General features: G+C 44.0%; 1 protein-coding gene across 1 annotated transcript; it reads left to right on the top strand.

The window, feature by feature from the left end:
* The first annotated feature begins 10211 nt into the window (after nucleotides 1-10211).
* On the top strand, nucleotides 10212-11495 carry LOC100384333 (ethylene-responsive transcription factor ABI4). Its single transcript, XM_008651329.4, has one exon. It carries the CDS (start codon nucleotides 10353-10355, stop codon nucleotides 11097-11099), a length of 747 nt encoding a protein of 248 aa, XP_008649551.1. The 5' UTR covers nucleotides 10212-10352; the 3' UTR covers nucleotides 11100-11495.
* Nucleotides 11496-12043: the final 548 nt, after the last annotated feature.

Genomic DNA, 12043 nt, shown 5'->3' with positions numbered 1-12043 from the left:
TCTCAACTTTCTTAAGTTTGCACACTGCAGCAGTGCTGCTAGAGTATCTTTCTGCTTTGAATAGATTATATATATGATGGTCCAAATTGGAATTTCCCATAAAGCTAAGGTAGTCATCCAACAACCAGCTGGTTCACGTGGTACGGTTGCGGGGAGCGAAGTCAGGACCATGCTTGCTTGCCATCGTCATACTCTGTCTCGCTTTTCTTTATGCGACTACACTGAGTTGCTGTTTGGTTTAAGTATTTATAATATAATGGATAACTGATAACGTTAAACCATGTTTATTTTAGTCTAACCGTAATTAGATAGCACACTAAAAATTGATATCGTCCTATTGAAACTTGTTACTGTCGGTACTCGAGTGTAAACAATTACCATTTATATTATATTTCGTGAACCAAACAGCACCCAAGTGTTCGATGGCACGAACATAACAAAGTCTTTAGTTGTATGAGAATCGGAAGCTGGTATTCAACTCCAATCCCCTCTGTTTCCCTAGCTCCCAAATAAGTCCTACTAGTCAAAAATGACTAGCAAGAGATTATATATCCCTCAGTTTCCTCTGATCTTCATGCAACTAAACAAGCAACACTCGTTACTTCGACTGTTCGATCTCCTAGAATCACTATCGGAAATGTGGCCTTCCGAGTGCAACTAAACAAGCAACTCCCAAACAAGGTTTTGCTGAGTGCTTTTGAACCTTTGCCGAGTCACAAAGAAGTCGTGTCGAGTAGTGAATTATGGTAATATAAAGACATGGGTTCTTAGTCACCACAAGTTGCGAGTGAGTTAGGGGGTGTTTGTTTGGGATTATAATATGCTCAGATTATATAATCTAACAAATTTGTCAAAATTTGTTAGATAATATAATCTGGCCAGATTATAATCTCAAACAAACACTCCTTACTATACGAAGAGCCATTGTAATGAGAATATAGTTGAATTCTCATACTGTGATGGTTAGACTAGATATATAAAAAAAACTACCCTTACTATTCTCGATTTGATTCCTTGCACTGTAAGGAAGAAAGCAAACAAGGCTACCTATGGTTGTAGACAGAGAACAGCTAGGACGTACCTCCTTCACGCCAAAGTACACACTGTCGCAAAGTACAAACTCGCTCTACGACGCTCTTGCTAGGTGATAGCTACGTACCCCCCCCAGCTAGCGAGCACTGAGCAGTGCCTATATACATGAGCTAGCGTACAATACAATGATGCTCCATGCATGCATGCATACGCTTTTCATGAATTGTATGTTTGCAGTTTTACGGCTGCATCTGACATTATAGTCGATCACTAGAATAAGCGCGCCATGGATGAGCTTTTGTTCGTTTTCTTGGAAACGTAGTTTCCTTCGTGAGGGGTCCAAACCTGTGGGCTCCGGCTCTAGCCTCTAGGTTACTCTGGTTTGTGGTTTGCCCCATATTTCTACGTGGAACACCAAAAAAAAGCAACAGGCAAAGCAACATGACGGATGAGCGTTTTCGTTGAGCACTACTAGAATAATATATACTGTATTCTACTACTTGTTTTACTTACATTGATGCTCGCTATAGGCTCGTGGGTAGACAGGTAGTTATAGACGCAAAAAAGTCCATTTTTTCGAGAGGAAGGAATTCTATTAATAAAATAGCATAGTTACATCCCTGTTTACATGTATGTCTGAATTAAATATACACTAGAGTATATCCAGAGAGCCACCTAAGGGCTTATTCGGTTCTACCTCAATCCATATGGATTGAGGGGATTTCAATCCCTAATAAGTTAAAATCCCTTCTAATCCGTATCAATCCCCTCCAATCCATATGGATTGAAAATAACCGAACAAGCCCTAAATAGAAATATTCGCCTCTGAACCATGTCGACAACTATTTAATTTCAACAATCGGAACTCAATAACGCCAACGAGAGTCCAGGGAGCATAACCACTACTGGAATCCGGTTCTTTACCGAGTGCCGGCCTCTTTACCGAGTGTTTTTTATCGGACACTCGGCAAATGCTGCTTTGCCGAGAGCCGCATTCGGCAAAGTCCCGCTCTCGGTAACGAGCTAGTTTACCGAGTGCAGGATACTCGGCACAAGAAAACTCTCGGCAAAGACAATTTTGCCGAGTGTCAAACACTCGGCAAAGGCGGCTCTCGGCAAAGGGCCGTCGGCCTTTGCCGAGGGCCGAGGGTCGGCACTCGGCAAAAAACTCTTTACCGAGTGTCTTCTGTGGACACTCGGCAAAGCATAATTTTATTTTTTAAAATTTGTCCACCAAACTTTTTGTGGTATGTTACTACACTATGTATACCTACATGTATCATTTGTGGACAATTATAACAGGGTTTTCAATCGGTAGTAGATTTATTTCGTTTATTTGAATTTCTTCGGAAAATTCAGATTTGAACTGCAAGTCACTCGAAACTTGAAAAACCGTGCATGCAAAAATGATATTCATGCTACTTAGCACAAGTTACGACCGATTCCAGAAGCGGACCGGAAACTTCGAGCAACATGCTCACTAAACATGGCCATGAACTTGCCATCCACATGTTTAAAAATTGTATAAAATACAAACAAAGTCAGAAAATCATGAAACTTGTCCACGTGTCATGATATTGTATATAGATGTTGTGATAAAAATTTGAGAAAGTTTCAAGAAAGTTGAGACGTACTATGTGTTGAAACCTAGGAGAACTACACATGAAATCATAGAGTTTCAATGTAATTCTCCTAGGTTTCTACACATAGTACGTCACAACTTTCTCGAAACTTTTTTAAAATTTTATCACAGCCTCTACATATGATATTATGACATGTGGACAAGTTTCATGATTTTCTGACTTTGTTTGTGTTTTATACAATTTTTAAACAACTCGATGACAAGTTCACGACCATGTTGAGTGAGCATGGTGCTCGAAGTTTCCGGTCCACTCCTGAAGTCGGTCGTAACTTGTGCTAAATAGCATGGATATTATGTTTGCACGCACGGTTTTCCAAGTTTCGAGTGAATTGCAGTTCAAATGTGAATTTTCTAAATAAATTCAAATAAACGAACTAAATCTACTAGCTATAGAAAACACTTTTCTAATTGTCCCAAAATGGTACATGTAGGTCTACATAGTGTAGGAACATACCACAAAAAGTTTGGTTGGGAAAATAAAAAAAATAAAAATGTACTTTGTCGAGTGTCCAGAAATGACACTCGGCAAAGAAACCTTTGCCGAGTGCTAGCCGTGTGGCGCTCGGCATATCTTTTCTAAAAAACCCTAAGGCCAGGTTTTGCCGAGTGCCTGTTAGTGGACACTCGGCAAAGTAATTTTTTAATTTTTAAAAAATCTTTGCCGAGTGCCAGATCGCGGGCACTCGGCAAAGAAGGGAAATAACAACCTCTTCTCCTTCTCCACTCACTCTCTCTCGCTCACTTCTCACTCATCCTGCCACCCCACAGCGCCGCAACCGCAGCCCGGACCGCTGGCCCCGCTCCCCACCACCCCGCAGACCGCGCTCGCCGCGCCGCCCCCGCGCCCCCGGCCTCGCTCCCCGCCACCCCGGAGAGCTGCCGCAGCAGCCTGCGCTCGTTGCGCCGCCCCCGCTCGCCGCATGCGCCGCCCGGTCCCGCGCCCCCTCCCCTGCCCGCTCACCCGGTCCCGTGCCCCGCCACCCGCGCGCGTCGCCGCCACCCGCGCTCGACCTGGCAATTCACCGCCAAGCCACCCCGCCGCGCCATCTCCGTCAATCACCGTCGCTCCAGCCATCTCCGAACACCCCGCCATCTCCGCCATCCTCCCCGGCTAAGGTATAAATTTTTAATATATGCATATGGTTGATATATAGGAAATTACATGCGTTTGATTATATGTGGTTAAACGTAGTTTGCATGTGATGGGTCTCTTCTCTGTGCAGGGCCAATCTGGGGCAGCATCCAACAACCCTCATGAAGGGTTCAGCCCAACGCAGCACCAGTCCAACCGCCCACATCTATGAGAGTTATGTTTTTAGTGTTTCGAACACAAAACTTATGTTGAATACTTGTCAGAGCTTGTGAACTTGTGTTGATACTTCTGAACTTTTGTTAATACTGTTTGTGTTGAGAACCTCTCAACTTATGTTGAATACTTATGTCCGAATTTGTGTTAATATTGTTTGTGTTGGCTATATATGTCTGTGATGATCTGTGATGTATATATGTGATATATGTGAAATATCTTTTGTTTGTTTGGATGGAATAGGGAAAACAAATAAAAAAGGTATGTACTGGTCACTTTGCCGAGTGTAACACTCGGCAAAGAGATGCTTTGCCGAGTGTCAGAACCATAGCACTGGGCAAAGAACCAAGACCTGGGCACTGGTATAGGTTCTTTGCCGAGTGTAATGGCTCTGACACTCGGCAAAGAAGCACGCTTTGTCGAGTGCCATACCAGGCACTCGACAAAGTACCTAACATGGGGACCCCTCTAGCGGATTCTTTGCCGAGTGCTGTCAGGAAGACACTCGGCAAAGGTAACTCCTTTGTCGAGTGTCGCCTGAGACACTCGGCAAAGACTCCGTCTCCGTCACCCATCGCCGTAATGGCTGCTTTTCTTTGCCGAGTGCCCGAGAAAAAGTACTCGGCAAAGACGGCTTTGCCGATGCACTGTGTGTCGAGCCCTCTTTGCCGAGATCAACACTCGGCAAAGCGTTTGCCGAGTGTTTTTAAGGCTTTGCCGAGTGCTTCAGGCACTCGGCAAAGCCGTCGATTCCGGTAGTGAACATGCATCAAAACTTAGGGGTTTAAATGTATAAGAGTTAATAGTTAGCTGCTAAAATGAAATTCAAACATGCTAGTTAATAGCTTATTTATTAGGGGTGTTTAAATACACTAGAGCTAATAGTTAGTTGACTAAAAAAATTGCTAGTGTAATTATCTAGCTAACAAATAGCTAGCTAGTTATTAGCTAATTTGCTAAAGGTAGCTAATAGCTGAACTATTCGCTGGACTATTTAGATGTCTTTAGCTAATTTTAGCAGCTAACTATTAGATCTAGTACATTCAAACACGACTCTAATAGTTAGCTAGCTAATTCTACTAGTATTTTTTAGCCAATTAACTATTACCTTAGCACATTTAAATAGGGCTTACCACATGATCTGACAAATTAAATGAACATCGGTTATACCGTTATCGAAGACTGCTAGTACCAGCAAATACTAGATTTGGAGGCACAAATACACACTACTATAGCTTTTTTGTCTATAACGATGACTGGGGTGTCTCTGGAATGTGATATCTATACTGGTTGGAACCAACGACAGTACCGTATTCCCAACTGATACATGGCATCCGAGACTAAAGGTCTCGATCTTTAGTCATGGTTGCATGAACCGGTACTAGAAAAGGCACTTTAGTACCGATTCATACCAAGAACCGATACTAAAGTCCTCTTGAAAGGGAAATGTGCTATATGCCATTTCTAACTTAGTTTTGGTGATTAGTGACCAACACAACCTCGAGTGCTAACTAGTTCGCTAAGTGAACACTTACAGGTTCATTCGAGTGAAATTGAAGTTTGAAATCCAATACTCAACTCAAATGAGGACAGAAAAGGGCAAAACTTGAAAAAGGTGAGCTATGACCGGTTCGCAGCTAAAGGAATGAATTTGTGACTTAGATAAGTTGAACATACTCTTAATATATTTTTCTAAGTCATAATAAAGCTCCCAAGATCAACAAACTCAAATTGGAGAAGTTTTGGTCAAAAGAGCAAAACCTGGATTGTTTTGTGGCTCACCGGACGGGTCTGGTGGTGCACTGGACTGTTTGTCCAGAGAGCCCTATAGAAGAGCTTTCGTGGCCTAGCGCACCGGCCTAGTCTGATGGTGTGCCATACCACTTTACCAGAGAGCCCTGCAGAAGAGTCTCGGTGGCGTGGCCCATCGGACAGTCCGGTGGTGTGTCAACCACTTTTCTAGAGAGGGCTAAAGAAGAAACCGGAAGCCTCGAGCACACCGGCCTAGTCCATTGGTGCACATGACCTCGACTGTTCAACATCTACATTGGGCTCCAACGGGTGTCTCCAATGGCTACTTAACACATGGTGGTCCGATGGTGGATCAGACCAGTCCAGTGACAGTTGTATTTGGAAAGCACCAATCAAGATCCTAGGGAGGTTGTTATTGTTCCCAGTCCGGTGCACCAGCCAAGAGATCTGAGCAGAATTTTAGCAACGACTAGTTGGGGGTTTATGGCTATAAATAGCCCCCCTAACCAGCCTCATCTTAACACCAAGTCACTCAAGAGCTAGCACATCATTCCTATGTATTAGAGAAACACATCGAAGTGATCCAAGCGCTCATTGAAGTGAGATAGGGTTGTGGTACTGTTATATGCTTGTGTTCTTATTCTTTGGTGTTGTTCTTGTGCTCTTGTGTGTGTTCTACTCCTCCCTCTTGTTGTTCATTGGATTTCTAACTCCCATAGAATTGTGTATGACTGCGAGAGACTCCAATCTATGGATATCCTTATGAGATAATGATAAGGAAGATTTGTGGCCTCAAGTTGATCTTTGGATTACTTGAGAAGGGTTGAGTGTAACTCTTGTCCTTTGGGACACCATAACATGGATGTAGGCAAGCATTTGAGGCATGGCCAAACCACAGTAAAAATCATCATGTCTTGTGTGCTATACTTTTCTATGATTTGTTCTTCCTCACTAAGTTCTTGATCTTGACTTGAGTTTTTGACCTTGAACTAATTCCGTGATCAAGTTGGGCATCAAGTGTAAGAACTTCTCTCTCTTCTTCTACTCTATTGGATCTTGACTTTGAGATAATCACTAATTTTGGTCCAAGTTTGTTGTAAGCTGTGAATTTTCTATGTGTCACCTATATATTCACCCCCTCTAGGTGATTACCAATTGGTATCAGAGCCTGACACTCCTTTTAGAGCTTCTTCTGGCTCTGAAATCAGGACATACTCTTACCGACCGGCTCCGGAATCAAGACATATTCTCCATTGCCAAGATTGCAATATATTGAATGTAATGCAGGAGATGTGTATCATGATATTAAAGAATGCTTTTATGATGATGCATTGCTGTAGTAAAAGGTGATGTTAGTTAATACTATGAAGGGTGCTTGCATCATTAGTTTAGGCCTCTCATAAGAGTTAGTGTTTAGAAAGATTTAGTCTTATGCCTGACCTTGTGAGGTAACTAGGACTTAGCTAATTGACTTAAAAGGTTTTGCATGGTCTATGTAGGTTTGTCATTGGTTAGCTCTTTAATCCTTAGTTCATTCTTAACCTCTCTTTTCTTAATTAACCTTAGAGAGTGATTTGAACTGCAACAAGTGTTTATAAAATTCCAAAAATTCTATAAAAATTATAGTAGTTTCCTACTAGTTATTAAAGGTTGCCATATGAATTCCAGGTTAAAACCAGTTAAGGTCTGTCCTACACAAAAATGACAAATTTAGTGCAGAGGGGGCACTTAACACTACACAATCTAAAACCTCGCGACGACTGGATCTCTCTCTGTTGTTTGTTTGATGGGCATGGTTTCCTTGTCGCGTATGCAGACCATAGGGGGTGAGGCGGTGGTCGAAGGGTTCGTCGGTTTGTATTTATACCCCGAGGCCAGGGTTTGAAACCACCCCTAGGCTGACGACAATTTTATTACAACAACACTGCGTCGCGGCGATCTCGGCGGATACGGTCATCATCTGTCCGACGCGAGCTCAAAGATATGTCCGACCAATCGGGCCCATACGTCGGTGACCAAGCAAACTTGTGCGCGAATGAGAGGAGGCTGGTGTGTGGTGCCCCCATGTCGGTGGCAAGGTGGCTAGCGGGCGCTGGTCAGCTGCAAGCGTGCGGGCCACGTGGCATGAGGTTTAAGTGGGCCAGGCAAAGGAGAAATCAGCCCATTTGCACCTCTTTCCATCCCCTTTTTCTATTTTCTATTTTAATTTCCTATTTCAATTCTATGTTCCAAATCAAATCTAGTTTTTAATTTCAAATTCAAGTTTAATGCACAAACAATAACTCCAGCATGGGATGCAACAAATTTATATCTATATATATTTATATTGTTGTTAATCTATTCATTCAAGTAAATGCATCAAAATGCACACACACAAAATATATGTATTTTAAGAAAGATAATTTCTAGTTAAGAGAACAATTTAGAAATATATGATTTGTCAAAGGAATAACTAAATTCTTATAGAGATCATTTTTATTTACCCTTTTATTAGAAAACATTATTGTTTTAGGAAAAGTAGTTCCAAAGCTAAGACAATTCTTATGGGAAATATATTTTAATTCAAAATCTTGGAGAATTTCACTAAACTTTCAAAATAAGATTTTTGGGTGTTACAAATGCCCCATTGACTAGGAGGGACTTAAGAGTCCAAGAGAGATCTATAGGTCATAAGGGCCTCAAGATCCGGTCTCCTAACATGGAGGGTGTGGCAGAGAGAGTAGGAGAGCCTCGGTGGCAAACATAGTCCTAGTGGTCCTAGGAGCCCTAGGATCTAGTCCCCTCGCATGGAGAGTGGTGGAGACTAGGTGAGCCCTAGGGGCGGAGAGGCCCTCGGGATTTGGTCTCCTGAAATGGAGGGCCTAGACTTAGTTGGAGTCGAGCATGGTCCCCTAGGGTGTGGAGCCCCTAGTCATATGACTAGCATCGATTGAACCTTTTTTTGAGTTTTCTTCTATCAAATAGATCTTCCATAGGCATATTACCGATATCCAAAGATATGACATCCTCTTGACGTAAATAGTAGCCATTACATATGTTTGATCTAACTTGATTGTATATTATTGGCAAAACAATGTATAAGCTCTAGTAGCTATTCATTATTTGGCCACACTAAGATTTTGATAAAAAAATAAAAAATTGTAAAGTTTAGTTACAACTAGTTAAATTATGTTCACATATCCTCATGTCTTCTTTACTTTTCAATGTGCCCTTGTCCTCGTGTTAGGGGCGCATACACAGTTATTTTGCATGCAACGATAATATATATACAGTTTAAATGCAACGCGCGTAACAAGGTAATATTCCACTAGAATGTACATACGCGTTTGCTAGCGTATATGTATATATTATAAGATGATTTCAATGGATTGTCACGACATTTCATGAGTTAAGTGTGGTGTTCGTAAAGAAGACATATGATATGCAAGGTGAAACTTTCATAAGTAAAAGAAAATTTCTAATATTTATGTTGGTCAACCTTTCGTATGTTTAACTAGGTCGTTTATGGAAAATATTATAACTTTTGTATATCTCAAAATAACTTTATTATGGAAATAAATTTTAAAATTGATGTAATTATACTGATTATATACTTAAATATTAATATCTTTGTATATTTAATCAAAGTTAAAGGAAATGGTACTTAGTTTTTTTTAAAAAAAGCGAAGGATTAATCGATTCGCGAGAACATTTATATATGACTGTTGACATGCCAAGCAGGAGGGCTTTGCTTCTCACATCCGATGATATCACTGGGAAATGGAGTTGACCGGTGCGTGCAGTAGTCATTTCCAAGAAGCTTTTAACCAAGTTGGTGACAGGTAGACACGAAGGAAGCCGCGTAGGAGTAATCCTAGTACAGTAGTACTACGTAGTAAAAATCTGTTGGACGATCGATCCAAGTGAAGCAGTGCATCAAAGAACGCTGCACACATCGATCTCGATCCTGTCCCTGCATGCATGCACGCACCGAGCAACGAAGCGCTGCACACAATGACACAAGCCAGTAAGTCAGAAGTCGATTGCTCCATCAACCGTATACTAGCTTAATTCCGCAATGACTCCGATGATCTACATGCTGGATTCCGCAATGACTCCGATGATCTACAGCATGCATGGCACACTCCCCCGGCCTCTACCACACCAACCAACAAGAATCTGGCTTTTTAAACTAGGTGAGAAAGATTCAAACACACCCGTTTTTATACGTTTTTGCAAAATTCTGAAAAAACTAGAAAACTGTTGATAGTAATTTTTGCCAGTTTCTCATAATCCAAAAAGAAACAAATAAAATCATTTACTGACACCCGAATACTGTATCAATTCTGGCTCGGAATCTACTAGATTTTATAGAAATTACAGACAAAAACTCTCTTTTTTTAATTCCGAAACTGATCTAAAGCTGCTCGCTGTACTGCACTATGCACTCTCTCACCTCCCTTTATATTTGACCACCGCCCCTCTCCACCAAGCGCATCCACCTCGACCTCCATCCCTAGCGCTCTCGCCCCAAAGCACGCCGCAGGCGCAGAGCCATCACCACCATCCTTCCCCCCCTCTATCTCTCTCTACCCCATCCCTCCTCTCTCTCCTCATATACCAGCGACGCTGCCTCCTTCCATGGAAGCCAGCAACAATGAGTCCGCGCCCACGGCCGAGGCAGCTGCAGGCAGCGGCCCGGCCGGCGGAGAAGGGCGGAAGGGCAAGGCGCCCAAGGGCGGGCCCGAGAACGGCAAGTTCCGGTACCGCGGCGTGCGGCAGCGGAGCTGGGGCAAGTGGGTGGCGGAGATCCGCGAGCCGCGGAAGCGCTCCCGCAAGTGGCTCGGCACCTTCGCCACCGCCGAGGACGCCGCGCGCGCCTACGACCGCGCCGCGCTCCTCCTCTACGGCCCCCGCGCGCACCTCAACCTCACCTCCCCGCCGCCTCCTACGCTCGCCGCGCCGCGCTCGCACCCGCACTCCTCCGCCACGTCGTCTGCCCCGCCAGCGCTCCGCCCGCTCCTGCCGCGCCCGCCACTGCACCAGCTCTCCAGCGACGGTGCTCCTGCACCGGATTTCCACTACCACAACCAGTTCCAGCGCCGTCTCTTGCCGCAGCCGACACCCACACTATACTACGCCAACACGGCCACGGCGTCCACAGTGACCACCAGTGTGCCGACACGGGTGGCGGTTCCGCAGGAGCCGGCCATCGCGCCCGCAGTAGGCTCCTCGACGTCACTACAGGAGCCGCAGGTAGGTACGCCGGAGGAGGCGCGCGGGGAGGCAGGGTGGGACTACAACGGCGGCGAGGAGGAGGATTATGCGGCGGCGCTGCTGTGGGACGAGCCGGAGCCCTTCTTCTGGTTTGATGTCTTCCTCAAGTGATGGCCAGCGCACGACGCTGCATGCCAACTCGAATCCTGCATGGTTGGTTTGGAGTTTCGGAGTGACGGCAGCTCATGCTCATGCATCTGCATGCATGTGTTGGGCAGTAAGCAAGCAAGAAAGGTAGATAGGCTTGCTAGCTAGGGTTTCTGATTCCTTTGTACTAAATTATCTTTATATTTTTTTTATCTTATCCTTCTTTTTTCCCTAAGGGTGTGATTGAGGTATAGTAATGTGAGGTGGTATTACTGGTGGGAGGATTTAGGGTTCTTTGTTGATTTAAAGATTCAATTTTGAATCACATCGAATCGATTTCTTGCATGGGGATGCAATCTATTTAATTGTGGCATGTATAAAAATCAGCGATGCAACAATTTTTAATTCTGTGTTTTCTTCTATCGAATGTTGAACCATGCTGTTTCTATTTTACTGTTGTTTCTATTTTTACGGTTTCAAGACTTTATGATTCACTAGGTTCGTGCCCGTGCGTTGCCACGGGAGTAAAAAATTAGTATGAAACATATATACGAAATAACAAACATCACTTGGGTGGTAAGGTGGAACCTCGACGTCAACCTCATCTGGACGTCACGGGGAGACTCACCGTTGGTCGGCGACGCCATCGCCAGTGATGGTGCCTCGTGGTCGGGAACAACAGTGGCTACTGCTACTGTTGCGGGTCCAAATCCGGACCTGAGGCCGATGATGGCGTTGCGGGGATGGCGACGAGGCGGAACCTCAGTGTCAGATTCATCTAGGCATTAGCTTGTGGACGAGCGTCTGGCGGGATAACACTCAAATACTCGATCGTGAGTTGTTGGCCGGTTAGGTTAGTGAGCAAAGCTCCCACCAATTATTGGAACCAATCGCCATTCGGCAATGGCAGCTACAGGAGAAGCCGATGCAACCTTATCTAAGTGGGCACCCTCCTTCTTGCGGGTGGA

Source organism: Zea mays, chromosome 6, assembly GCF_902167145.1.
Source record: "Zea mays cultivar B73 chromosome 6, Zm-B73-REFERENCE-NAM-5.0, whole genome shotgun sequence".
Classification (NCBI taxonomy): Eukaryota; Viridiplantae; Streptophyta; class Magnoliopsida; order Poales; family Poaceae; genus Zea; species Zea mays.
This window is presented reverse-complemented; position numbering and strand designations above follow the sequence as displayed.